Source organism: Xiphophorus couchianus, chromosome 10, assembly GCF_001444195.1.
Source record: "Xiphophorus couchianus chromosome 10, X_couchianus-1.0, whole genome shotgun sequence".
Lineage (NCBI taxonomy): Eukaryota > Metazoa > Chordata > Actinopteri > Cyprinodontiformes > Poeciliidae > Xiphophorus > Xiphophorus couchianus.
Window position 1 is genome coordinate 2525633 of NC_040237.1, and position 27000 is coordinate 2552632.

The following is a 27000-nucleotide window of genomic DNA, read 5'->3' on the forward strand; positions in this document are numbered from 1 at the left end:
TAATGGTTTTTAGATGAAAAACATAGATGAGAGGCTTTCACTGAGGAGGAGTCATCAGAGGAAACGCTCATTTCATGCTTTTCATGGCGCACGCATTTCCTGGGATTATCTGTGTGCCAGGCTGTGATTCACTCTGAACCAACATGGCGGCTCGCAGCCAAGCTCTTATTTCTGACAACAAACATCTAATGACGAGCGTCAGCTGTGTGATTTCAGTGCTCAGCGACATTGGCAGCTGTATTTGGACAGTTAGTGGTTTATACTTACGAAATGCAGCCTTCAAATTTTAAATTTAAGTGTTAACTCTGAAAATTGATCAATAGGTGAGTATAATGATCAAATGTGGAATATTAGAGTCACTGGGACACTTGGACTAACTTTAGATGTGTCAAATAAGGAATGTAATATTCTAGACTAAATGTTATTTTTCTGAAAATACAGCTTGTGAACTGTGGCACCTCAATATTATTAGTAAAAATAAAAAACAGCAGTTTTTATTCTATTTGGGACTCTAGAGAGGGTTTATGAACAACCAGTCCAATTAATTAATTAAAATTATTAATTTAAAGAACAGACCCAAGCCAGAGTGCTAAAAGGTTCACATTAAAATTAGCATGTGATCTGTCAGATTCCCTTGATAAACACGGTACTTAGCAGAAGCTAATGCTAAGTCGCTAACTGGACCGGAAGGACAACAGCCCTCGAGCGCCAAATTAATTTTAACATTATAACTTACGTGTTCTATAACATCTTTATATGTCGTTTGTATGCTTACACATTATTCTCTGTCGATTGTGTTTTATTTTGAGCCCGTACATTTCTTGTTTGAAATAAAGTTCTTGGCGAAAAACTAGAGCACACGAGGAAAGGAAGCGGAACTGCTGCGCCAGAAGTCTTCATCACTTCAAAATAAGAGTATGAATATCAACGTCTTCTTAACGGTCGATAACCAAAACTTTTACACAGACGTCGAACTTTATTCACGTGAAAGTTCACAAAACCGACAAGTAAGTTGGCGCTTTAAATTTATCAGGAAAAATCGAAATATATGTATAAAAATTTTAGAAACTCAAAAACGTTAAAGGATCACCTGAATTGTAAGTAGTTTCAGTTCATACTTTCTGAAAGGTCGACTATTTCACAGTAAGTGAATTCAAACAGCCTTATCAGCACTATATATTTACCTATTTTCTGGAGTTCTCATCCTATTTATAAGTATTGTAACAGTATATCTTCATTCAACTTTCAGATTCTTGCTTAATGCAATATATTTAATGATATATGCTAATACATTCAAATCTGTAAAGGTTGTTATTTTATATCTGCTGTTGACACTGCAGCCTCACCACATCATAAATCTGAATAAAGATTTTAATGACCCATGAAAACGGTTGACATTTGCACCTAATAAAGAGGAAAAATACTTTATTATACAAGACGATTTGTATATTCTGTCCATAGTAAAGATACATATTAAATATGAGTATGAGTAGAAGATACTGGGGCCAAAAAATACTCTACTCAAGTCACATAGTAAAGTCCCACAGGACACAAAGTTGTGATAACTCGATCTAATTAATTTCCAGCTAACTATAATATTTCTTTTTGTAGAACAGAATCAAACCCTAACCCAAAGGCAGGATTAAATGTGGTGTATTAAAGTAAAAAGGTGTCTCTTCTCTTGACAGCAGTTTGCCGTTTAGCCAGCAAAACCCATCGTCAAATCATAAAAACTGAATGGCACGTTTCCCTCTCTATAATAGCACACCTTTTCTGAGCCATAAAACACAAGTGCTTGGTGCACTGCGCTTTTTGCAGTAATGATGATGCCATTCATTGCTTACACAACAGGCATAGCGCTAGGCATTTATGATGAGCTCTGGTGGATGAATTAGCATCCATTAAAGCGGCTATTGACAGCTCTGCTATAAGCTCATTCCACTGGAAAAAAAAAGATGAGGAGTGAAGGTCTAATTTCCATCATGGCTTGAAATGCTGCCCCCGCCATGCTCTGTGTGGTCTTTAAATAAATCATCCTTATTGTGACAAAGTACATTTAGGCCTCAACTGGCAGCCAGCAGCCCAAATCTCCTGCTAGCTGACAGTGTCTATTTAAACGCACACAGCTGCAGCTGGCAGAGCTGGCAGCTTCGGGAGAGTTTCTACCTGCAGGGCAGCGAGCGGCTCTGATCATGGCTTCCTGTCGTAATCTGTCCTACTTTCATCTGAAGCATTGTGGGGCTATTTTCACCACAGGCTCCAACAAGCTTTACGAAATTTGTTCAAGGTGAAATTCAAGACTTGTCTTTGCTGGTCGAAGACAAATTAAAGGTCACGGCAAAGGCCAGACGGGCTAACTGTTTGCTGAATAACAGGAAGATTATCGAAGGTCCTGCTAGTAAGTCTGCTTGTAGTCATGATAAACATATTACAAATGTCTCTTTGTTTTCAGTGACCCTTCCAGGAGCGTCAAAGTAGTTGGTCTTGGTATATTCTAGAAAAACATTTTTCTAAAAAACAAAAGGACAAATATAAAAGAGTTTGCACTGCACTGATCATTTTATAGAAATGGTAAAAATACAATGAATAAAACAGAATTTGCAATCTGACTATTAATTGGATAGCCGTTGAACCAGCGGAGAATAAATGCTATCATGTGGATAATATGTGATTGGATGAACAGTTACCTTAATAATAGATATTGATTTGTTCATGTTGAACATGTTGAATCTGATTTTCTAAAAGCAATCTGTGGTGTATGGGTTCGAAGGCCACAAAGTTGAAAACTTGGTTGGTTTTGATCAGTAGTGGAAAATTACTTTTCTTCAGATGGCAAGAAGTTTAAGTTTACTTATTTGTACACCACATTTCGGCAACAAGTTACGTCTACACTGTAAAAAAAAAGAGAAAAAAGGTAATTTACCGTCAGCTGTGGTTACCAGAATTTTACCAGAACCGAAACTCTGGCAACCTCAGAATTTTACCATATAAATTTTGACACGGTGAAATCAGCATTTATAAGGTAAAAATCTGTGGTTGCCAGAATTTTACCACATAAATTTTGTAAAACCTGTAAATTCAGCAAAATTTGTATTTATACTGTAAAATTCTGTGGTTGTAGTCGTATTAAGTTTTTCCAGAAAATTTTGGGGTAAATTTCTGGCGACCATAGCAGTTGTTATTTTACTGTAAATTAGAGACTTTTTTTTGTTTTTTACAATGTGAGGAGCTCAATATGTTTACAGATTATTTGTCTTATATTAAACTATAGAATATGGTGACAGCTAACAAATTGTAAAAAAACAAAAAAAATTTAAATAAAAGTTACATACTGCAGCTTTAATAAATTAAATCAGTATTCAAAAATACATATATATTTTAAAATCTTTTTCTGCCTATTCTCTGAAACATAAGTGTGACATACAAAAAAAATAAATCATTAGGTAGGGTTATACCTTTACATACCACTGTATAGTTCTTTATAGCTCTTGCTTCCTAGTATCTTTTTCTTACCTGCTGCTTATTATATTTTCTAATCATCCACAGTTTCCCTGATCCTGACTGCAGCTGCTCCTTTCCAGTATATTTCCAATATATTTTCATTCTGTATTTGTCATATTCTTCCACATATTTGCCCGGCCTTGATCTTGGCTTGGTTTCTGCCTTCCGTTGGTCATGTGAAGCGTTCTGCACCAAAACTAACGTCTGCTGAATCCTGCATTTGCATCCCGTGCTCAGGGCTCGTGCAGATAGAGACATTTTTGCTGTGTTTCCATTAGCGACCCTCTGCACTTTACATATTAACATGCCGTATCAAACACACTCAAAATACGCCGCCACCATCTGTTCAAACTCTGATAAGAGTCCAATCAGAACCGCTGAATGGCAGCAGGCAAATGTGTAGCAGATACTTATTGGTATTTAGAGTCTGTGCCGAGCGTTATCCGCCTCATGAACTTAGTAATTAGCAGTTTTTCTGACCCAATGCTCTTTTCAGCAGTAAATATGGCTGCCAGCCTGAAAGACTGTAGCAGCTTCAGATACGAGGCTGTGACAAAAATGGCTAAAGACATTATATAAATTTGTTAGTTTTCTCATTTTTTAACAATTTAACAAACCAGCAGAAGTTTGTATCGGAAATTCTCTAATTCATTCATTATCTTGAGCTGCTGGTAAAAGTGATGTAAAAGCACAAAAAATAATCACATCTAGCAAAAAACAAAAGCAATCCTATAAATCATCTATTAATGTAAACTAATAAGTAGCCAACCTAATATTAGTAAATATGTCAAACGCTGTTAAGAGAGCTATGTTCAAACAAATATCTAATTACCGGTAGTAAGAATGCAGACATATTTTTATGTTTTATGAGCCGTTTAGTTTCAGTGTCTCATATTTCATTCATATTTTTTAAAAACAGACACATAGGTGTTTTAATCTGTAATGCGGTAAAATACCAACACTTTGCACTTCCTACTATCTTGTGTGAAAAAGCCAAACTACCACAGCCGCTACAAATTTACAATAACAAATGTCACTTAATGCCCTGAGATTGGTACTCTCTCTGTCCCTTCAGAAAGTCATCACAATATCACTCCTCTATTGACTTTAACAATTTTTTTATTTACCAATGTCGCACTGAGAAGTAACTCGTATAATGAATTCAGCAGAATCTACCAGGTGTTTGCTAATTGCTGCTGGCTAGTCTGAAGGAGCTGAGTGGGGAAGTTGCGCTCTGTGAGGTGGAAACTCATCAGCTTGGAAGCTGCAGACCAGAGGAGGAGCTACGTCTCAAAGGTGGGGCTAAGTCCAAGGTTTTTGTTGGGTAAATACAAATTCAGATCAAACTTTTCAGATGTATTTGCAAAAAATAAAATAAAATTGAAAATTGTGTACCCTTGTTCTTCAACTTCACAATTATGCACAAAGCAAAATATAATCTACAACCCAAAAATATTCAAGAATCCTTTACAGAACAAAAATGAGGATAAAATTTAAGGGGAAGTACGAATTTTAAAAAACATCTTCTCACTTTTTTTCAAATAAGTACAGCAGCTAAAATTACGGATTCTTATGTTGGAAAATATAGTTTTTTCTGTATGTTTAATGCATGTACGTATGTAATTGTGTTATTGTTTTTATTTTTGGTTTACTGAAATAAAAAATTATTTTATAAACATGTGTTGATCTTTCAAATAAAATACTAATACATTAGATTTTGCGGTTGTAACCTGATAAAATGAGGAAAAGTTAAAGGGGTATAAATACTCTTGCAAGCCACTATATATTGGGCTATAAACACAGAAAGTTAATTTTCTACTGTGAAAGAATGCATATTATAAAATATTATAATAATAAGAAGTGTTTCTTTGACTTATCCTATCACTAAAAGTGTAATTTTATCCAAAATTAGACTTGGATAAAAGCTTATGACATAAATTGTTGTAGAAAATCCACTTGCTGAACTGAACTCCACTCAGTGCATCCGTGTACTGCTGTGGCACAAATGAAATAAAACGCTTTTACTGACAATGAATATTAAGTCAGTACAGCAGACTAATTACATCAGAGCGTTGAAATGATCTGCACCAGCAGCGGAGCCATTAAAACTACACTGCTGAATACTCGTCAGCCTTCCATCAGAGTAATGAACCAATAACGCTGCTGGATAACGAAGCAGCGGGATTACCCATGATGCCAACTTCTTGCTCCCTAACTTCCCTAACCCTAACAAATCCAAAAGCTGCCATCAAATCACAAAGGAATACAGTTGAAAGATTTCTTCGAAAACACAATTGATAAAAAAAAAAAATTATAACTGACTAATAACTGATCCAGAAAAAGCATCTAACTGTGAATAAGTTCAACCTCACAAAAAACCTGACATGAAAACCTTCTCTTTTCTATTTTCGTAACAAGATTTAGAAACAGCTTAAAATTTAGTTGTCTTTAGCTTTTTGCTACTTTTTCAACAGACGGTTTTCTGGGAAGTATTTTTGTGAAAGCAACATGACTCAACGTAACAGAAGACGAAGAGTTGTCTCTCTACGTAGTTTGTTTCTTTGACTTATCCTATCACTGGGTGTGTCTACTATCAATTGTAGCAACCTGCGTCTCTGTAATAGAAAATTTCATTTTTACTATTTCATTTTAATTTTATCTAAATAAGGATTGACAGTGTTTTGTGTACATGAATGTTTTTCTTGCATGTTTGTTACTGTGTAAGTGTGAGAGAGCCTGCAACTGATAAAGAAGAACTAGAAGTTTCTGTTGGACTCCTTGTCAGCTCTCATTTCCTGCCATACATGTAGGGTGTGGGTTTCCAACGACAGGTCTCAACTAAAAATCGTTCCCTCCCATTTTCACCATGAGGTGAGGAGCAGTTGCATGACAGTGGATGAAGATGTGGCCTGGTAATGGCCACATCTTCATCCACTGAGGCTGAGGTTGAGGTTGGTTGAAGACAGCAGACTGCCAGTGCCTCAGTTGGAGTTCATTTCAGACTCTGGTCTTTCCACGCAACAGAATAGCCTGCAGAATTGGATTGCTTTAATTTGGTAATGGAGATAAGTTCAGATTTGGGGTGTGTTCATTTTTGCTGTGACTATGTAATCATGTGATCGAAGACCCATCTCACTGAGCACAGTCAGTAGAAGAGCCCCGAATGTTTTTGCCTTCGAATAAAAATAAAGACATAGACAAAGATTAATCTTTCCCTAGTTATTGGAACAGACTCTCATTCTTTGATAACAGAAATTTCCACACTGGATGAAGGGAGAAAAAAACGACCTCAGCGTTCTGATATTTAGCTATCTAGTTGCTACAATCAATAATAGCCACACAGGGACATCCATTAGAAGGAAACAAACGCACCCAGTATAACACGTTCATGCTATTGGCTGAGAAGTTGCCAGGCGACGGTGGTATTTTGTTCCAAGGGCGAACAGAAAATGATTCAAAATCGAGCAGAGAGGTTGCAAGCCTCTCTGCTTGATCTGATCCGAGCAGAGACAAGTTTTGAGTGCGAGGAGAAAGGTTTAAGAAAACACAGTGTATATTTGAAGTTTTGAGTACAAGCATTACAAGTTTTGAGAATAAAAAACATGAAATCCTGCTTTCAGACTGAAAATGTATGTTCTCGAATTATGGCAGAAAATTCTCCCACAAAAACTCCTCTATTTAGACTATAGTAAGTAGACTACCACAATTTATGTCGTGCATGTAGGTTTATTAAACACACTGCATAAGGCCGAGCTCCACTCAACCAACACACAAATAATTTTGGTCTAACCCAGCCCACATTTTGAGTCAGTTTCAGATCATAAATTTAAACTCTACAAGGTCATTCGTACCCTTAAATATGATCAATAAAAGTATATCTAAGTATATTTAGCAGCATGTTTAAGAATATAAGCTAACTGGGAGTATTGCACATCTCAGATCTGAACAACCCGAGTACAGCCATCAGATATATGAATTGTTACACATCAGTATTTTTATTTGGTTTAAATGGACATAAAGTAAAAGCAGGAGAGCAAAGCTAAGAAGCCTGATCATCTAAAGTTCACTAACTTTACTGGAAATGTAAATTAACAAACTCAGAAAACTGTGATTCAATATGTTGGTGTATCTTTATAGCTTCTCTCTCAGGTAAGACAGGATATAGATGAGATTTATTACACACAGTCAGTGCGACATCGAAACGCGCTCTTGATGACGGTGGGGACAGATGCAGCATGGCCGTCGGGCAAAACGCTACAGTTATCTTCTCTCCGTTTCCCTTTGATCCTCCTAATCTGTCATTTGAAGAAGAAAGCGCCCAGAGCCGGCACATAGACGAGACTCGGTGTTTCCATTCACAGAAGCTTACATAGACCATTCTGAATACATTTCTGTATTCACCTGTATGTATTTTGCACACATACATATTTACATCTGCAGTACACTGAAGAAACTCAGAGATTTTAATCTGTATCTTTGGTCCATTTCAGTGTATTTTCATTCAAATGCATAATATTGTACGTCATTTTTCGTACCTCCACTACAAACTATAGTTTTTTTGTTTATAGAAATGGCCCCTCTTAAACGTGGCAAAAGTTAGACCAAAATAAACAACAATAGTTGTTCTGGTGAATGTTTAAGTTAAAGGGAAAAAATGCCACTTCACATTAGAAGATAACACAACACAGAAGAACATGATTGCATTGCAGCAAAGTTAAAAAAGTTTCTCTAATGGCAAAGAAATTACAATGACGCCACAATCTAAAAATTACTGTGTATAAACCAATAAACCATAGTGGACCCTTTCTTATTTGCAGATTTTCTCTTAGACTTCCAAAATATTTGACTGAAAATGCAGCTTAGGAAACTGAAATGCTGCTTGATACTCTATTGGCTGCCATTTTCAAAACAGCCAATCCAAAAACGGCATTTATTTTTCCTTAGTGCTGATTGGCTGAACCCCAAAGAGCGAGAAAACTATGGACGCTAGTTTCTGCAGATATGTTAACTCGGCCTCCACTGTGTGTATTAATGCATATTAAGGTATAATTGTTGTTTGAACTATTACAATAAGTGTTTTAGAGGGGGCGCTCTAACCCATTTAAAGATTATTTTACTAATCCAGTCCTGGTTCAAATATCCTCAAATCCAGCTGTGGTTTATTTAACATATCACAGCTTGGTTATGGGTTTAGTCAAGAAATATTAATGAACAATAATAAAATGAATAATAATCTATTCAGTATAACCACTAAATCCCATCTCCTCAATATACCAGCGTATCTCAGGATTAACAACCAACACACACGTTTTGGGACTGTGGGAGAAAGCTGGGGAACCCAGAATGAAGGTCCAGATTGGACTTTAAACCAAAACATTGCTGCTTCAAGTTCTACAAGTGTAACAGCTGTTCCTCCATCCATATCAACAACCTCATAAAAATTAGACATAACATTAGCTTTTAGAGTCTACCATGGTCTTCCTAGCAGCTACTAACCATAAATTTAGCTCCTTTCCTAACATTTAATGTATGGTGCACAGAGTAATGCAGTCCCTCCCCTTCCCTACCTATTGCTGCAAAGTGCAGGCCTCTTCCAGCACTCACACATTTTAAAGTATTTTTAATAATATTTTAGAGAAATATTGTAACAAAATCACAAAAATAGCGCTAAACCGTATATCAAATTGCATGTCAAGAGAATATTTTTCCTGTTGGACAAATGTTTAATGAACTTGATGGCCACATTTTGATACAATTTTGGTGACCACAAAAAGTCGTAAATAGATAGACATTAAAAAATATAGTCACCAATAATAGAGAAAATAGCTACTAACACAACTTGGCAAATAAGGAACAACATTTTTGAGCCAAAAATGTGAAACTATGAAACTACTAAGTGGTGCCTGGTACTTGATGAATGCACGTCACAGCCAGCATTCAGGAATAAACTTAAAAGTTTGACTTTTAAGGAACAAACTGAACAAAATCTGCAAATACATATTTTAAGTTAAAAAAAATGCAGCCCAGTTTATATATTACCATTTATCTACAGTCATCAAATTTTCTAAGGAGTTATTTTACTTTTAGCAAAGGGTGATTTCATTGAATTAAAGATTTTATTACATGATAATGCAATTTATTTTTATTCTGTGTCTGCAATGAGAATCCAATAGGCTGAATATCTTATTGACATGCAAAATGTGTATCAGATACCAAACAGCTCTTGCAACATTGTTTATATGCACATTGATATTGACCATAAACTTGAGATATATTGCGCAACTCGATAGCTAATGTCCCAAATAACTAAAGATTTATCAGGGTTTTTTTCCACTATTTGATTTAAATTTATTCATTAACATTTTCTTTAGCCGTTTTATCTAAAGTGACTGTGAAGGAAGAATAATTATTAAAAACTTTAGACAAATCGTTTGGCTCGTCTTCTTCCTGAAAACCCGGGTCCTCTCAGCGGGCAGGGCAGCCGCTAGAAAGTGGAACCACCACACTGCGCGTTGACGTCACAGATCACAGAGTTTAATCTCATACAAAGCAATCGACAACAAAGCTGCAGAGGAACAGAGATATGCATTTTTCTCATAAAATAAAGACACACAAGGGGAGACAAAACAAACACGAAACAAAGACAAACAGCAAAGACGTCTTTGGAGAGAGAGCCAATGCAAAAAAGCAAAAAGATGGCAACTTTCTGACAATTTAGTGATGACACTAAATTTTATACTGAGTGGGTGTTTTCCTATTTAATTTATGCATTCTAGGCGTTCCTCTTGTTGGCCAACTGGAAACTCCCAGAGAAACTTGGACACTCCCCTCAATCTACGCAAAGATCAAAGGACCATCTGCCTTCTACCAAAACAAAAGAGCGGATAGCTGATTGCTGCGCTCTGACCGCTCTGACCCCCCGTGGCTCCCACGGTCATTCTGAGTACAGAACGATCCTGAGATAAGACCTCACAGATACCTGAGAAATCTAACGTCCCTGTCTCCCAAGGAAAATGCTAATTTTATGGCTTCGCCTGTGGCCCGGCCTCACAGTGGGGGTCCCATTGAGAGATCTCCCTTAATCTGCATTTGGTTCCTGTGTCTCTGAATACTTACCCATCTGGTTTAGTTTTAAATGCTTAACACAAACCTGTTCAAAATAAGAGTGTTCCATATATCTTTTAAGATTAACTGTATTAAGCATTAAAAATAATCATATTTCCTTAACATGACCCTTTGATTGTTCTTGAAAAATATATAAATCAATGCAAATCCAGATCTGCTGGTTAAAGCCCAACTAAACTGAAACATTCTAAAATACAATCAACATTTTGCCCGTTTAATTACAAAAACATAAACAAAACTGACTTGATGTTCCTACACCTCTTTTATCTTTAACAGCCAGCAATTATGCGAGCTAATCTGGGCATATTTCCCTGGGGAGGCAGAGACATAATTGGCAGCAATGTGCGCAGTGATATCAGGCGCTGCTGTTCTTGCGTGGCTCCGAAATGACTTGACACATCTGGGAACGGCGGCGCTGCAAACGGTGTGAACTCCACACTCGGCTTCATCAAAAGGGGTCAATTAGGAAAACAAACAGGCCTGGGACTCGTTGTGCATGCAGGAGGAACTGAATTAGGGCAGATGGTAGTCAGGAGACCAAACCTCCCCCTGAGCGATGATGATGTGAAGTCTTTGTTTCTAAACATCCAGTGACAGGAGAGCGTTCACATGCATGCAGGCAGAAGTCAGATTCAAAACCTTAAGAGTTAAATTAAACAAAATTAGTTAAACAAAAATCAGCTTTTTTGTTTCCAGTAAAGAAGTAAAGCAGATTAATTCTTACCCAGCAGCATCTCCACGTGTTTTAGGATTCCTCAAATCAGGAAAGTTCAGCAAAACCAAAAGTATCTCCCAGTAAAGAAAGACTTTTTATTTTTTCTGTGTCTGCGTTCCTTTCTCGGGTCAGTGACACGTCTTAGCCGCAATCCAAAGAACTGCTGCAAAAGAACGACTCACATGGGCTTTAATTAAACGTGTCATGCTCCGCTGATCAGGTCGTTCTTTTCAGCACAGGAAACGGAAAAGCCAAGACGGGCTGGAAATGAGCGGAGGACGAAAGAGAAGCTGAGAGAGTCTGAAGAGCGAGCGTGTATGAGTATGTAAGGCAGAGCGAAGGAGGAGGAAACTGAGTGAGGAGAGAAAGAGACTCCAAAATCTCTCTCCCTCTTCGTTCTTACAGTTTCTATTCACGGTTCACACCTGCATGTCCCCTAAAGGACGCTCTATGCTGTTTCCTTCCCCGCACATTTCCCCGCCAAACAATAGACCTCAATCTGTTTTCATTCTTCTGAATGGACTGCTGTTGTTCGCACACGGCTGTTAAGAGTCTGAAAGTTTACATCACACCGGATGGATAAAATCTATTAGTCAGAAAAGATTTTTTAAAAAGCTTAAGAAGATTTTGTTTCTGAATTAAAAGAAAAACGGTGCCACTGGTTTTGAAATATAAAAAAACTAAAGATCTGTAAAATATTTCAACTATTTCTGAAGTTAATCAGAAATTAACTGTAATCATTTTAGTTTGCTATAAGCATAATTGTACAATATATTTCAGTCTAATAAGAGTTTTATTTTATATGAAAGGTGATAAACCGAGCACCTCGTATTACTGTAAGTCTGTATTAATATGAAGCTTCTAGAAGCACAACAAAGTGTATTTTTAGAGGCAAAACAAGTGTTTCTGAAAACATAATAATGATAACAATAAATGTTGCTTTCAATTGTTGAGCTTAATGAAAATATTCATAATCAAATAAAGAAAATGAGTTATTTTTTGTGAATGAATGGATTTTTGTGAATGTGTATTTTACGCTTTAGTAGTTTTAAAAGATGTATTTTTATTTAAAGTGGCTAAAGACATTTTATTTTTTACTGCTGTTTTAGGAAAGCTAATAAATAACTGATAATTTGTCCAAAACACATTGAGTATGATCTCTGTTTTAATCTAAAAACAAACAAACAAAAAAACCAATAATGCATAAAAAACATAATTTGTCAAAGATTCTCCCATCTCAAGCTCTAACAATAATAAAAAACAAACCCCCATTAAAATGTAGGGAAAGGAGACATTTTATTTAATTTAAAAACATAGTTAGATATGCATCTTTCCCTTTAAAGGATTAACATATCAATATTTCAGGCTGAAGAAGTTTTAAAAATGTTTGACGTTAAAAAAAATACAGATTGAGGTTAAACATATTTTTTTGTAGGATTATTAATTGTTTTTGTCCCTAAGTAGAAGATGAAATCATCAAACAGATTTAACAGGGACTCTCACACATAGCTTGTGTTTTCACCGAGCTCCTCTCTGGCTCCTTGTCCACCTCAATAAATGTGGTGTGAAAACACAACACTGACAAAACCTGACAGTTTTACACTTGATTTCAGGCTGTTGCATTTAAATGGAACGTGCAGAGAAAGGACTTCAGGCGAAACGATCGCATGTTGGAAACACACATCGAGCTTTTATCTTGTCATGAATCTAGAAAACTCCCCACAGATGCTGTTTGTGGACTCCACAGATGCTGTTTGTGGACTCTGCATGCACCAGACATGCTGCGCTGCTTACGGAAACTACAGATTTGTTAAAGGTTATGGGGGAAGAATGAGGTTACAGAAACAAAGGCTTTAATATGGCAACAGCATCTGGCAGATTAAAAATAAGAACAGTTCCCAAACCTGAAATTTATTGCAGAAGTTTACAAACATAAATCCAACGTTTTAGGGCGGCTTGTCACTTTAAATCCAAAGAAGCTCCTGCTGGCCACAACAACCAACACAACGTTTACACTCTCATGTGAAAATGGCAGCAAACTAATGCACAATTATACAACCAGACATCTTTGAAAAGCAGAAGTGGAGCCTCCTGCACAACCTCAAGAACGCAGCAAGTGGTTTCTGAATAATAAATCAACAATAAAACATGTCTTTTCCAGAAGCCATTGTACAGCACATACAGACTAGCTAAACAATCAATCAAGTTTATTTGTACAGCACATTTCAGCAACAAGGTAGTACAAAGTGCTCTACAGCATAAAAACACCAAAACAAAGTCATCGAACACACAGTAACCTAGCAACGTCCTGAAGCTGGTTGCTAGGTGATGGGCTGCGTTTGGCTGGGGTTGCCAGGTAACAATGCAGCGTGATTTAACAGTTAGGAGGTTTTTGAAACGGTTCATTTTCCAGACACCAAAAGATATTCTTACTGTCAAAAAACAGCTGGGTGTTCTTTATTTTGTAAGCAATTGATTATTATGCGCTGTTGTGATTGCGTAATGTGCTCCTCGGTGTTTATGGCAGCAATATGACTCCATACTAATGATGGAATGATGACTAATAATTGTGCAAGCTCAAAAATAAAGCATTTCTGAACACTTTCAGCATTTGGAACAACCTTCATTTGGGGACAGATGAAACCTGGACTGAGTAATTTATCAAACAGATTGAAATTGTGAAAATTGTAAAGTCATTTTAAAAAATCTGGATTCTTCCTTTTTTAGTTTTCCAGAGAATATTCCTAAAATCTCGCCTTGTCTCATGAAACAATCTTGGTTTATCATCTCTTTGTTACACCCCCAGTTATTAGACCAAGCATAGCTAAGTGGTGCACATTTAATGACATTTCTCATCTTGACATAGCTGCAAATCTGTTACACTGCACAAAGTAATAGCACTAAATTTGTGAAGCTCTTTCTCTCTAACATGGCTGCTCTGCTGTATGGAATATATGAGATTGATGGATGTCTGTAAAATATGTTTCTGGAAACTCTGCCCCTAATGGCTTCTTCTTTGCCACAGCTAACCTCTAATAATGTCTCTAATAATGTATTTTAGTTTACAGGACCCCATCAACCTTGAGAAAAACATTTAAGCCACAGGTGTCAAACTCCAGTCCTCAAGGGCCGCTGTCCTGTAGTTTTAGATGTGCCACAGGTACAAAACACTGGAAAGAAATGGCTTAATTACCTCCTCCTTGTGTAGATCAGTTCTCCATAGTCCTGCTAATGACCTACTTATTCTATTCAGGTGTGGTGCAGCAGAGGCACATCTAAAAGTTGCAGGACAGCGGCCCTACAGGACTGGAGTTTGACACCCCTGATTAAGCCTATCTGCAGCAGAGCTACTTTTAAGAAATTTTCCATTAGTGAGATTTTATTTAAGGAAGACAAAAAGCTTTGATTTCCCCTTTCAGGCTAAAATGACCACACATGGTGTAAGCAACGTTCAAGGTCATAACTCACAAAAACCAACATTTTCAGGTTGGAAAGTTTGTAGAGCATCTAAAAGGAGAAGTTCTGCTCCACCTTTTCTCACACTGTATTGTAAATGTGGGATGATATTTGTTGATCTGAGGATGTAGTTCTGCTTTAAGCTGCAACAGGATACAAAATATGTATCAAATCAAGTTAGAGTTTATTTATAAAGCACTTTAAAAACAACCAAAGGTGACCAAAGTCAACAGTGGTTAGTACATGCGCATAATAAAGAACAAAAAGAGAGAAAGTATAAGATACAGAACAGATTAAAACTATCCATCCATCCATTTTCTAACACCCTTGTCCCTATTGAGGTTAACGTTCCGGGCAAGAGGCGGGGCAGATTAAAACTAAATATAAAGTTATATTGTGGAAGTCATTGTAAGCCAACATCAAAAGTGATTCTTTAAAAATATTTAAAACTCTCAAAGGGCGAGGTTGGTCTATCTCAATGGCAGGATGTTCCTGAGTCCACGAGCCGAGTGTTTAGTCCTGGGGGTGCCAGACCATTAAAATACTAAAAGTTAGTATGAATTCACCTCTAGTATGTTTGCTCAGAAAGTCTGATTTGTTTGGGAAGGTGTGAATCGAACACTGGTTCATTTAAAACCTAGATCTCAGTTTGGTTGAAGTAAACTCTGACGCACATATGTGAATGCCGAGTGGACTGGAGACCGCTTCAAAAGCAGGAAGCATTCTGTGTAAATACAACCAAAACAAACATGCTAGTTATAGTTAAACAAAAAAGAAATCCTACAACCACTAAAATCTCACAATATCCCATTATGTTCACGTTTTGCAAAGAAAGAAGTTGCGCTCATGTCTTCTTCAGAGGTTTTTGTGATGTTTCCTTCAGTGGTTCTTGGTGCATTGACCCCAAAGGCGAGAAGGGGAACAGCAACCGTTCATTTGACAATGCAGTGAGAAAGCGAACCGCACCACCTGAAAATGTAACAAATATTGCAATTTTGGTAGCCAATAAACCAAGTTTACTGAGCTATCGGGTGTAAAAACACCCTTAAAAACCAAGAACGATTGAAAATGAGTCCAACTGGAAACTCATGAAGTGAAGCCAGTATTGGTGATATGTGGTCATGCTTCCTCTTACCAGTAAGAAAACAGGCTGCTGCGTTCTGACTAGTTCCAGATAATGAATTAATCAGAGTGGATTACAATAAACCAGCCACAATAATATAATGGCCAGATCCTTGAGACGATGATGGCCTTTGACCTTCATTGGTAGAAGCTTGACCTCCAGGATCTCAAATTTAACATTTCTGTCAAACATCAAAACAAGGTTCTTCACAGATGAGGGAAGAATAGTAGAAAATAAATCTAGGAGATCACAGATGCAACATATGTAAGCATGACCTTTTGAAAAGGGAAGTGATGCTTGATTTCACATGAATCCCTATTTTTATCTATCCACCCATTGTCTTTGCCCGCAGGCACGGTCTTATAGGGAACCATGCATGCACAGACACCAGGCGGGGATTCAAACCCAGAACCTTCTCACTGCAAGGCAACAATAAAAATAAGGTCACAGACAGGATATCCACAATAAAAGCCAAATCAGACACCATGCAGCTCAGAGTTTTTTAGTTCAGACAGATTAGGTGGGCTGAAAATGTCAAATGGACAGTTGGGGTTATGAAACCCACATGATACAATGCTAACAGATTAACATGAAATAGAGCACAACCGAGAGATTATGTCTTAATATTTCTTTACTTTCCTGTAGTTTTAAATCCACCAATCCAGACACAAAACCTAAAAAAAAAAAACATGATCGTGATTTGAAATTGCCTCTGTTCTGTTCTTCAGCAGAACGGTGATAAGTGATTTGCTCAGTTCCCTTTTCAAAAGGCCCCCAGTGAGAACAGTCTATTAAAATCTCTTTTCATTTGTGCAATCACTTGAAGAAGATGAAAAAAAAAACAGGAGAGCTGGTTCAGCTGTGAGAAGGGATTGGAGGGAACAAGTATTATTAGATGTTTCACTGCTGCACAGTCTGAATTATACTAACAGTCACCTTAATTGAATTGGCTTGTCCTCTTTTCTCTTCTTAGCTGTTAAATAAGCAGCAGACAGTGGCTGCCTAAGAAAAGTAGTGTGAAAAATACAAAATCTGTCTTATTTGGAGGTTTTTATGTAGCTAAATCTTTTCCCATCACATCATTAAAAGGTTAACACACAAACTTTCCGTTGGTTTGATAAAAATAACATATAAAAAGCCTCATAAAATATTTGTTACTGCCAAGGTTTCCCCCAGAAAACTTGACAAGCCCGGTGGTTTATTCATCCAGCTGCCTGTCGTGTTTTTGAGTTAAAATTTTTTTAAAGTTGACAGGAAATTTGAAAATATCATTTGATAATTATGTGTTACTGAAAGACTGGAACATTAATACCTGAACACCAACTATAACGTCTTAAGAAATGCAAATATTTTAAAAAGACATGGATAAATAAATAAATAATGCTAAAACTGGTGGGGGCACAAGTAAAGCCTGGTTGCCCGCCAGGCTTACAAAACCATGAGGGAAACCCTGAACCCTGACTTCACATTGGATTTTAGCAATCCATGCAGAAATATTATAATGTAGTACTTACTGCTCGTGATATATCTGCAAAGGAATCAATTATTTATTCCAAGTAGTAGCTAATGCTCAAATTAACTGAATTTCAGAATCGGTTGTTAAAAAGTGACCTTCATCTGCATCTACATTTTTAAATGTAGATATTTAGTAACATAAGGAGTCTAGAAGTTATTTTTTATTGACTTTAATTATAACGTGTTCTACACGTATTGTCAGATTGCAAAAAAAGTATATTTTAATGCAGCCAGCTGCTTAATTTAAGTACAATGTTTAGTTTTGGTGCATGTATTTAGCAGGATTTTGTGATAAGACATTAATGCATTAAACTCACTCCACTAGTGCCAGAATCCCAATAAAGCTATAAAAAAATAAAATGTAACTACATATATATATTTTTTTATTCAATTGGAGTATTTAGGAAGATGCAGGAAGCAGAAACTTTCTGCTTCCTGTTTGCTTTGTTAGAAATGTTAGAGCTTCATTTCTCTTAGACCAACAGGACGGACGACTTTTCTGCATTTTTGTCACGTTACAAACACAAGCTTCAATGTATTTACTGGGATTGTATGAGCTATATCAACAGAGAGGAATACATTACTTATAAGTGATACAAAAAGGATAGAAAGTTTTCAAAATGTTATACAAAAACAACTCTAAAAGGTGCAGACTAAGTCAATACTATTTGCTCTTTTATACTAACCATATTGTGACTATTATCTTAGTTTTGACAGTATCCAGTATTGATATTTTGCATGTAAATTAGCAGTTAAAAGGCTTGTTTATTATAAAAATACAAGTTGTTTCCATAAAAAGCTTAAAGTGAACAACGTGTTCAAACACAGGCATATGCATAGAGAAGCATGCTCAATATTTTGCCCATCTCACCATTAGAAAGGAATCCATCAGGCAGGCTAAGCATGACTGATGATCTGCAGAAGGCCATTATCTGACACAGAAAAAGTCAATAATGTGATCGTGATGACAAAATAAGGTTCAAATAAGGGAGAAATTAGCCAGTGGATTTAAATTTATTTAATCTTTTGTGCTGTGTGAAACTCAAGCAGCTAAATAAGTGCGCCAAGCCAACAGCAATAGACAGCATCATAAATCAGCATTAGAAAAGCGGCATTTTACCGGCCAGTTGTTCATTAGACTCCTTTACTTTCCCAAATGCAGATTGATCAAGCCAGTCGGAGACGCAGAGTGACACAGATGTTTCTGACGGGAGGTGATTATTGATCCTACAACAGAACAGGTGCTCAGAAAAGGCTTGTTTGGAGCAGCAGCTACATTCTTAGCATGCAATAATGGTTTGCAAAAGTTACCATATAAAAAAGTAAAGAAAATTCCAAAAGACTTCTACCAGTTTGGTGGCTCAAGTTGTAATATTTTACAATATAATGCAAGTTTGCACAAGTTAATCCATGAATAGAAGTAGTTCTAATATCAGAACAAGATAAGAGACAGACCAGTAGGAATATAAGTAGAAACAATAGAAATTTGGTCTACAATAAAGATCTGCAATCTACAGGAAGCAGCGTGTGAGCACAAGAGAAGAGATCATTAAAAAGACAGGTGTAAAAAGTAAATTATCTGGACCTGGTTCAGGTTTAGCCTCCCTTTGGGCTTAGCATGATGCTCAAGTGGAGCGCGGCAGATGTCACGGTCAGACAGCAGGGAAGTGAAGGGTAAAAGCGCAGGCAGGGTCAGTGGGACCCTGCCGGGATGTGCACACTGTAAAACATTTGAGCCGCATTTAGTTGTGTCAACTATCTTCTACTTTTTAAGTCAAATAAATTTAGTGAGTTTTAGGTTTTGAATCTAAATGTGTGAGTTTGTGAAAGATAAACAGTAAGTTGTGTTAACTTTTTATTAATTTTGTCAAACCTCCAAGAGTTTAATAAACTAGAGTTTTTAGGTTAGCACTTAAAAAACTGAAAGAAGAAAAAGACAGTAGTGGGAATTATTTCCCAGAATGCTTAGCGGCATGTTTTTGTATCCTGAGATGTGTTACATTGATCTGACTCTTGTGTTAAGACAAATGTTTATTTTAATGTCCTGTTCACACTAAATGTTTCTGAGCTGAATTTATTGAGATGTTTAATAAAATTCATTATCAGATCAGAAATTTTGTTCATGCAATTTGAAACAAGACTTAAATATTCTAAAGTAAATAAGTTGTTATTTTAACTTCATAATGTGAGTGAAAAAACAGAAACGTCTTCTCTTTAATGAGGTGACAGCATTTTTTCTAGCATATTGTGAAATAATTATTTGGTTTAAACTGCAGCTTTAAGTTAAAACTCATATTTTAAGATTAATGAACTTAAAAAACAATGTTTAGACAACTTCTCTCTTGTTGTTAAATTAACTTCATAAACTTTAATTTCTGAGTTAAAATCAAAAACAATTTTTTTGTTGACTTAAATTGCATTTTCAAGGCAGCAGGTGGACTTTAATTTTCAAGTTATACCACCTTCAAATGTTTTACAGTGTAGGGGGTTAGAGTTCGCTGAGTCCAAAGGACCCAGTTTCTTAACCCTCCCGGTTCCCACAGTCTTAGTGTGATGCTCAGGAGGAGCGCAGCAGATGCCACGGTCAGACAGCAAGAAAGCGCCGTGGGGCGGGATGACGGTCTTTTCAAAACCCCCCAAAAAAGAAGAAAAGAAAAGGAAAAACTCGTAAAAGCACACTGTGCAACTCCGCCAGACCGTATATTGTGACTGCCATACATCACAATATATACCGTGATATGAATTTTATGCCACATTTCTACATACCAGGTCATTTTTCTGTAAGCAAACCCTGTATTCAACTGAATACAATAAATCCGATCCCAGTAGAAGAAGTGCTGATGACACAACAGCCCTGCAGAAAATAACATTTTGTCAAAGTTCATAACGTTTCCGTTCAGGATGGAGCAGTTGATGATTAAACTGTGGTCATTTTGAGCCAACGTGAGTGATGTCAAACAAACACAAAGATATGAGATTTTCTGTCCAAGTTGACAAAACCCAACATGTTGCTCATCTCATAATTTCGGGTGCTTTATTAGAAAAGACTGCAACTTCTGCGTAGATGTTTCACTGCTGAAAGTTTTACCTGACGTGCAGAGGTATGGCTACCTAATGAAAATAATGATCCCTGAACAAGTCTACAAGTTCTCAAGATTCTCAAAGTGTGGATCCTAAGCTTTCCAATGACATTAAATACATAGAAATAAAAAAAGAAGATGTTCTTTACTAACTATTGTTGTGTGTATTAACAACATTTCAGAGCTATTTTTAATTTAGAAGACTAATAAAAGATAAATAGACTTCAGTTGCTGTGGCAGAAATAAAAATCCTCTTCTGCATTATTAAATATAAAACTACCCACCCATTTCTATCAGCTGTATTTATTTTCTGATTATATCAAAATAACAATAGCTGTTGACACGTAAGCAGAGCATTATAAGCAAACAAAGTCGTTAAACAAATAACTCACCAATTGAGACTCGGTCACGACACGTTCAAAAGAATCGAATCACTCATGAATGACTCACCAACACTCTCATCAGGTTTGACTTCCTCCGAGTCCGGGTCTTGTTTTCTTTCCACTGATAGCTTCAGTTTTTCTTGTGAGTGACCCGGTTTTAAGCAAGTTATCCATTATTACTTTTAAACGCAATCGTTTGGTAAGCTAGTTGTCGTTGAGCTGACGTCACCGCAAATAAACGATTGTTTACATGCAGTACCTCGCGGACCACTAGGGGGATCCCACGGATCACCAGTGCATTGAGTGTTTAAATGTGTTTTTTTAAATTATTATTATTTGTTTGTTTGTTTTAGCCTAATTAACTGTTAACTTGGTCCTATGCTGGTTGTTGTAAATTGTAAATTGTAAAAGCGGGTGTTAAGCAAAAGTGAGTGTGTACTGAGACATGTTGATGACCAGCAGCCCCCAAATAACGACAAAGATTTCTAAAAGCAAGCCAGCGTTATGTTGACCTCATGCTCTGCTCCTACCTGCGCTGACAGCTTTTGCCAGTCGGCGAAGCCTCCTCTGGTGCGTCTTGCCTCTGTAGTGGATCTGAGCCTGGGCGCTGGAGTTTAGCCTTATGTTGCACACCTGGCACATGGTGGCGCTGCTGCTCCCCTGCCGACGCTCCCGCTTGACCTTAAATCCAACCCTGACCCTCCTCACCCTTTCATTCTCCTCTTCGTCTTCCTCCTGGCCTTCCTTACTTTTGGTGTCCATCCACTCGTTTTTCTTTGGACGTTTCATAATATCTAGAATGAGAAATAGTGAAAGGAAAAATCTGCATAAGATTTATGTCATAACAGTTAAATTGCAAAAGTTTTCACACCTGTTGAAATATTTCACAAATTTATCATTGGTGATCATATTAAAAATGACGTTTCGATTTTTCCTTGTAAAAAAATCTTTGAAAACATTCCCAATATTGTGCACTACTTTGTGTTGGTCAAATACTTAAAATCCCAATAAAATACATTGAAGTTTGTGGCTATAACATGACAAAATGGGGAAAAGTTCAGGACGTATCAATAGGAACTGTATGTAAGTTGTTGAATCGTCCACAAGGGGGCAACAGAGTCGCACAGTTTCCTGTTTTAACATATTCAATGGTAGCTTTATGAGATTTTGCAGGCATGCAAAGGCCACTTTGTTTATTTTTCTCCAGACTTTACGCTGACAAAAATACGTCAAACTCCAGATGGATGTGTCAAACATCTTAGAGTCAGACAGAAGTACATTGTTCCTACATGTCTGTATTTATAATAAAAGCTGATTTGAATGTGTTACATGTTTCTTAGTGAAAGGATGCAGCTTCACTACCTGTAATGGCTGAGCAATTATGGCACGCTGACAGCATAAATCAAGCTGCAGCTAAACACCCGCTGTGCTCTAAATGCAGAAATGTCATCCAAAGTCTGATTGAATTCTTTGTTTTGCTTCTGTTCATATGATAATGGAATCAATTAAGTACTCATGTTGGACATTTTATCCCCTGGCTTCTCCATCCTCCCCCCCGCCCCGCCGCATCCAGGAACCACCATCGGTAAAACGTTAGCAGCTCTGGAAATTCGGATTCGTGTCGAGATGAAAGCAGAATGTAAATGTGTTTGTTGGAATTCATCAGCCCCCAACCAGCGACACGGACTTCAAAGTCGCAGCACATCATCACAATTATCTGAATCAAGCCCTGGCAGTCTGGTAGGTGGGGACATGAGCGACTGCTGCTGGGGATGATAACCGCGTTTCTGCACGAAATGAAAACACACAAAGGTTTAAATAGCACAACGGCGCTTATCAAAGCGAGGCAACAAAATGCACAAAATTCCTTAAAATTCATTAATGTTGGATTGAAGCAGAATAGCCTCACTTTGGAAAATTTAGGAGAAAAATAGGGTTTAATCTGATATTTATTCAGTGGAATAAAAAAAATATTTGTTTTTAGGCCTGTCACAATAACAAATTCTGCTGGATGACTAATTGTTCCAGAATTTATTGCAATAAACGATAATATTGCTGTTTTGAGACCATTTTTATGTAATATAATGGTAATGGCAAGCATAATAATGCAAGAACATATTCTGTTATTGCATTACTGGAAGACATTTTAAATATTCAAAATAAATAAACAACAAATTAAATTAATTTTGAAGCCTGGGTAAACAAAATCGTCCTTCAAAAAAGGGCTAGTTGAGACCAAAGCGCCAAACTGAAAACTTTTATTATTATTTAACTATTATTGAGTTTGTTTTGGTTTATCACGCAATTAATTGATTTGTTGATTGTTGAGAGAAGCCTATTTGTTTTTTAAAACTGCACCACAACTGAAAATTCTAAAAAAAACAACCAAAAAAAAACAACCTAACTGACTTATTTTTTTAGTTTAAGCTCAAGCAGTCTAAGAAATTTGTTTTACTCAACTTCTCATTTCCCTGGATTATTAATAAGGCATGATGTAGAAGATTACTACTTTTACCCACTTTTAAAAATGGGAAAGACAATCAAACATACTATTCCAAGATGCTTCCTTATCTTCATGAATCAGGAAATGAGTGAAAGAAAACAATTAATACAAACAAGAGTGGACGAGGACCTTAGTTTGTCTTTAATTAGGTTGGACAGGTAGGTAAACTAATCTCCACTCATCCGTATCTCCATAGCAACCAGATTGCAACTACGTCACAAGATGGTCGTTTTAGATAAAAACACCTTTCTGTTCTACCATCACAAATGATTATTTAAATAACCATTTGCGGATGTTTGGATATTAAAATGTCTTCCAGTTTCATGTTGCTATGCGCTATTGCCGCCTTAAACATTTTTTCTTGATATCTAGACCTTATTGACAAGTTGTATGGATTAAATAGTTTGTTACCAGGATAAAAAAAGTAACAAGAATTATCATTCTTATGTTCTATGATTATGAGGACAATGTACTGATGATGTTTTGAAAGCCCCAAAAACGAGAGTATCAGTAAATGTAATACTATTATTATGTAATACTAATACTAAATAGTTTTAGGCCCCACTTTGCTTTCAATAAAAACCATTTAGGTATAAATAGAAAAATAAGCCACTTGATATTTTAAAACGCAGTATTTCTGAGTTCTCTCTGATAGAGGGTGTTTGTATATTTTTTTCTAGAATAAAAAAATCATAATTACCTTCCAGACTGGGGCAAGCAGACATCACACTGAATGACTTAATCAGTACTTTTGAATAGATGCAGACAAAACTTGTTAAATGAATTAAACATTATTATATTGAAATGATTTAGATCGATTTTTAAAATACAAAAAATGGTTAAATTATTAACCAGCAAACTAACATGTCAACTTCTAAAACACGTTTATTTCACAATCAGGTACATTTTATATGACATATTAGAAACCGATTTGGGCCGAGCAGCTGATTTTTAATGCCTGGAGTCAGACGGTCGTGTTTGCTGATATTTAACGACGTGCTCCAACACCAACAGTTAGTGTGTAAACCTCGCAGCACATAAATAACTGGAGCTGCTCCATTCACTCCTCATGCAGTCAGCTGGCACCGGCAGCACTAATAAAAAGCACCTTTTAACAGGTTGCCTGCAGGCCAGCAGCTGCTGGTAGCTGCTGGCGCTTCAGCCTGCCAGTCTGGCATCAGACCAGTCCTCTGGATGGATGCAGAGAGGGACGTCCAAATGCAAAAATACTTTATTAAGAGGCAAATTAAATAAAAATAAAATAATTAAATAAATTTAATTATAGAAGTCTAAATTAAATTAAATCGAACTGCATAAATTAAATTTAAATTAAATTAAATTAATCCAGCAGAACCAGCCACTTGCAGCTGACGCTGAAAACTTCCATATTAAATTAGCACAGCTATATTTTTGATTGTGGTACATTCATTTCTACTGAGAAAATTCCAGCTCTTCAAAAGTGAAAACACAAAATCTTACCAAATATTTTTGCCTGGTTTCTAATGTAAATATTTTTATTACATCTGAAATAAGACAAAACTGACTTAAGAGTAATTTTTCAGCAAGATATGTGGAAAAAAACGGACTAGTTCCACAGAATGTTTTACTTTCAAGAAACATTTTTTCCCACATACTTTTTTATCACAATTATTGACTGAAAACAAGCTCATATTTCTTGCTAAAAGTTAAGTTAGTTTTGTCTTATATCAAGATATTTGCACTAGGAACTAAGAAATGCTTGGTAAGATTTTGTGTTTTTGCAGTATAATACAAAGAAAATCTTTCAAATTTACCCTTTCATATGATGTATAACAATAATGTTCACAAATTAAGTTACTGAGGGTTTTCAGTTATCAAAATTGAAAAAAAAAAACACGTTTTGTTGTACTTGTAAAGTTGTGGTGTTTTAGCTGAACATTTTCAGTTGGAATTAATACTTTCCCCTAAAGATGAATCTCATCCAAAATCTCTGTGAAATGTTACATGTAAATATAAAGTAATAACAGTGGAGATAAACAGCAGGTTTTTCACAAACAATACCAAAAGGAGAGAAAAAAGAATCAAAGTTATGTGAGAATTAAACTTTGTTTGCTGTAAAAGCAAAATTAGATCATCATTGTAACAAGAGAAGTACATTTCTCTGGAGAAAAGTCGAGTTAAAAAATGTAACTGTTGGGAGTCAAGGTGAGGATTTTAAACCAAATGTTCAGCATGGCAGTGGTACCATCATACTGTGGGACTGTTCTGCTGTCACTGGTACGCAGCCAAGAAGGTGGAATAAATAAGAAAAGGGTTGAAAATTGGACAAACTGGATGTTCCAAAACAAAATAGAAAGTATTTCAAACATCTTCTGAAATAATCTTCCCAACACTCCAATGTCAGCCATTTTGAAAACTGATGGAATATGTGATCAAAAGCACATTTTAGTGAGGGTGTATCCTTATATTTATGTAAAGTTTGGATGGAAAAAAGAATCATTTATAAATTGACAGATGTAATCAGACCTAAGATGCCACTTCTTTGAGTAGGTTTATCTAAGAACTCAGTATCTGGTTATTTTAATGGTCAACTTATCGGATCCCTGCGGCTCTTTAAATACCGTCACTCATCAGCCTGTCTGAAGCTCCCGGGTGAGAAAAGACAGCATCACACAGCAGGCGACAGTCACTTCAGCTGATAGTCATTTACACAGGAATGAAGGAAATGTCAACAAGGTGGCAAACAGGCCTAAGAAAAGGTACTTTTGCAATAAATTGATCAAAAATTCATTTTTTTTAATCCTTCTTGTTTGGTAGGAAGACGATAATACACAGAGGATCATCAGGGCTGGCCTACTTACATCCAAGACTTTTACAAATTTGGGGTCAGGAAAAGGTCAGGTAACATCTCTGCAGACCCCACACATCCTGGACACAAACTGTTTAAACTTTCAAAGTGGAACTGAAGATAAATTCCTTTTTTTGTAAACAAATTTTGTGAATAAAGCTGATTCTGATTGTTTTTCAGCTCATAAAATAAAATGATCTGTGACATCATCATCATCATCATCAATCATTATAGACTAGAATAGAAATCTCACAGTGGCAAAATGTATTTGTTACAGCAGCACAGTAACAAAATATCCCCTTTGAATATATAAAATATTTTTTTTAATTATACAGTCACATCAAAACTACAAAAACCTACAATCCTACCAAGTATTTTTGGATTTGTTTTTAGTGCAAATATCTTGGTACACTTAAAATAAGACAAACTAACTTAAAAGTAACTTTTCGTCAAGATACAGAGGCTTGTTTTAAGTAAATAATTCCTTAGTTTTGATTTTAAAAAAGTACTTGTTCTATTGGCAGATAAATTAACTTATAACATGGAACAATGTTCTAAGTTCAATAATCTGCCAATGGAGCAAGAACTTAAACAATATTAAGGAATTGTTTACTTAAAACAAGCCTCTATATCTTGCTGAAAATGTACCTGCATGTTAGGTTTGTGTTATTTCAAGTTTGCTAAAATATTTGCACTAGAAACTAGACCAAAAATAGTTGGTAAGATATTTTTTCTTCACTGTTGATTACTTATGTACGTTTTCTGAAGGGGG

General features: G+C 36.2%; 1 protein-coding gene across 2 annotated transcripts in view; it reads right to left on the bottom strand.

Moving 5' to 3' along the window:
• Positions 1–27000, bottom strand: part of LOC114152311 (zinc finger protein 385B-like) — a 75604-nt gene that overhangs the window by 17213 nt on the left and 31391 nt on the right. The window contains exon 2 of one of the 2 annotated variants that reach the window (XM_028030154.1): positions 21429–21692. In XM_028030154.1, the coding sequence (XP_027885955.1) occupies positions 21429–21692 (264 nt within the window). Of the gene's footprint in view, positions 1–11350; positions 11720–21428; positions 21693–27000 lie in introns of those variants that run through there. The other variant, XM_028030155.1, reaches the window with a different exon arrangement.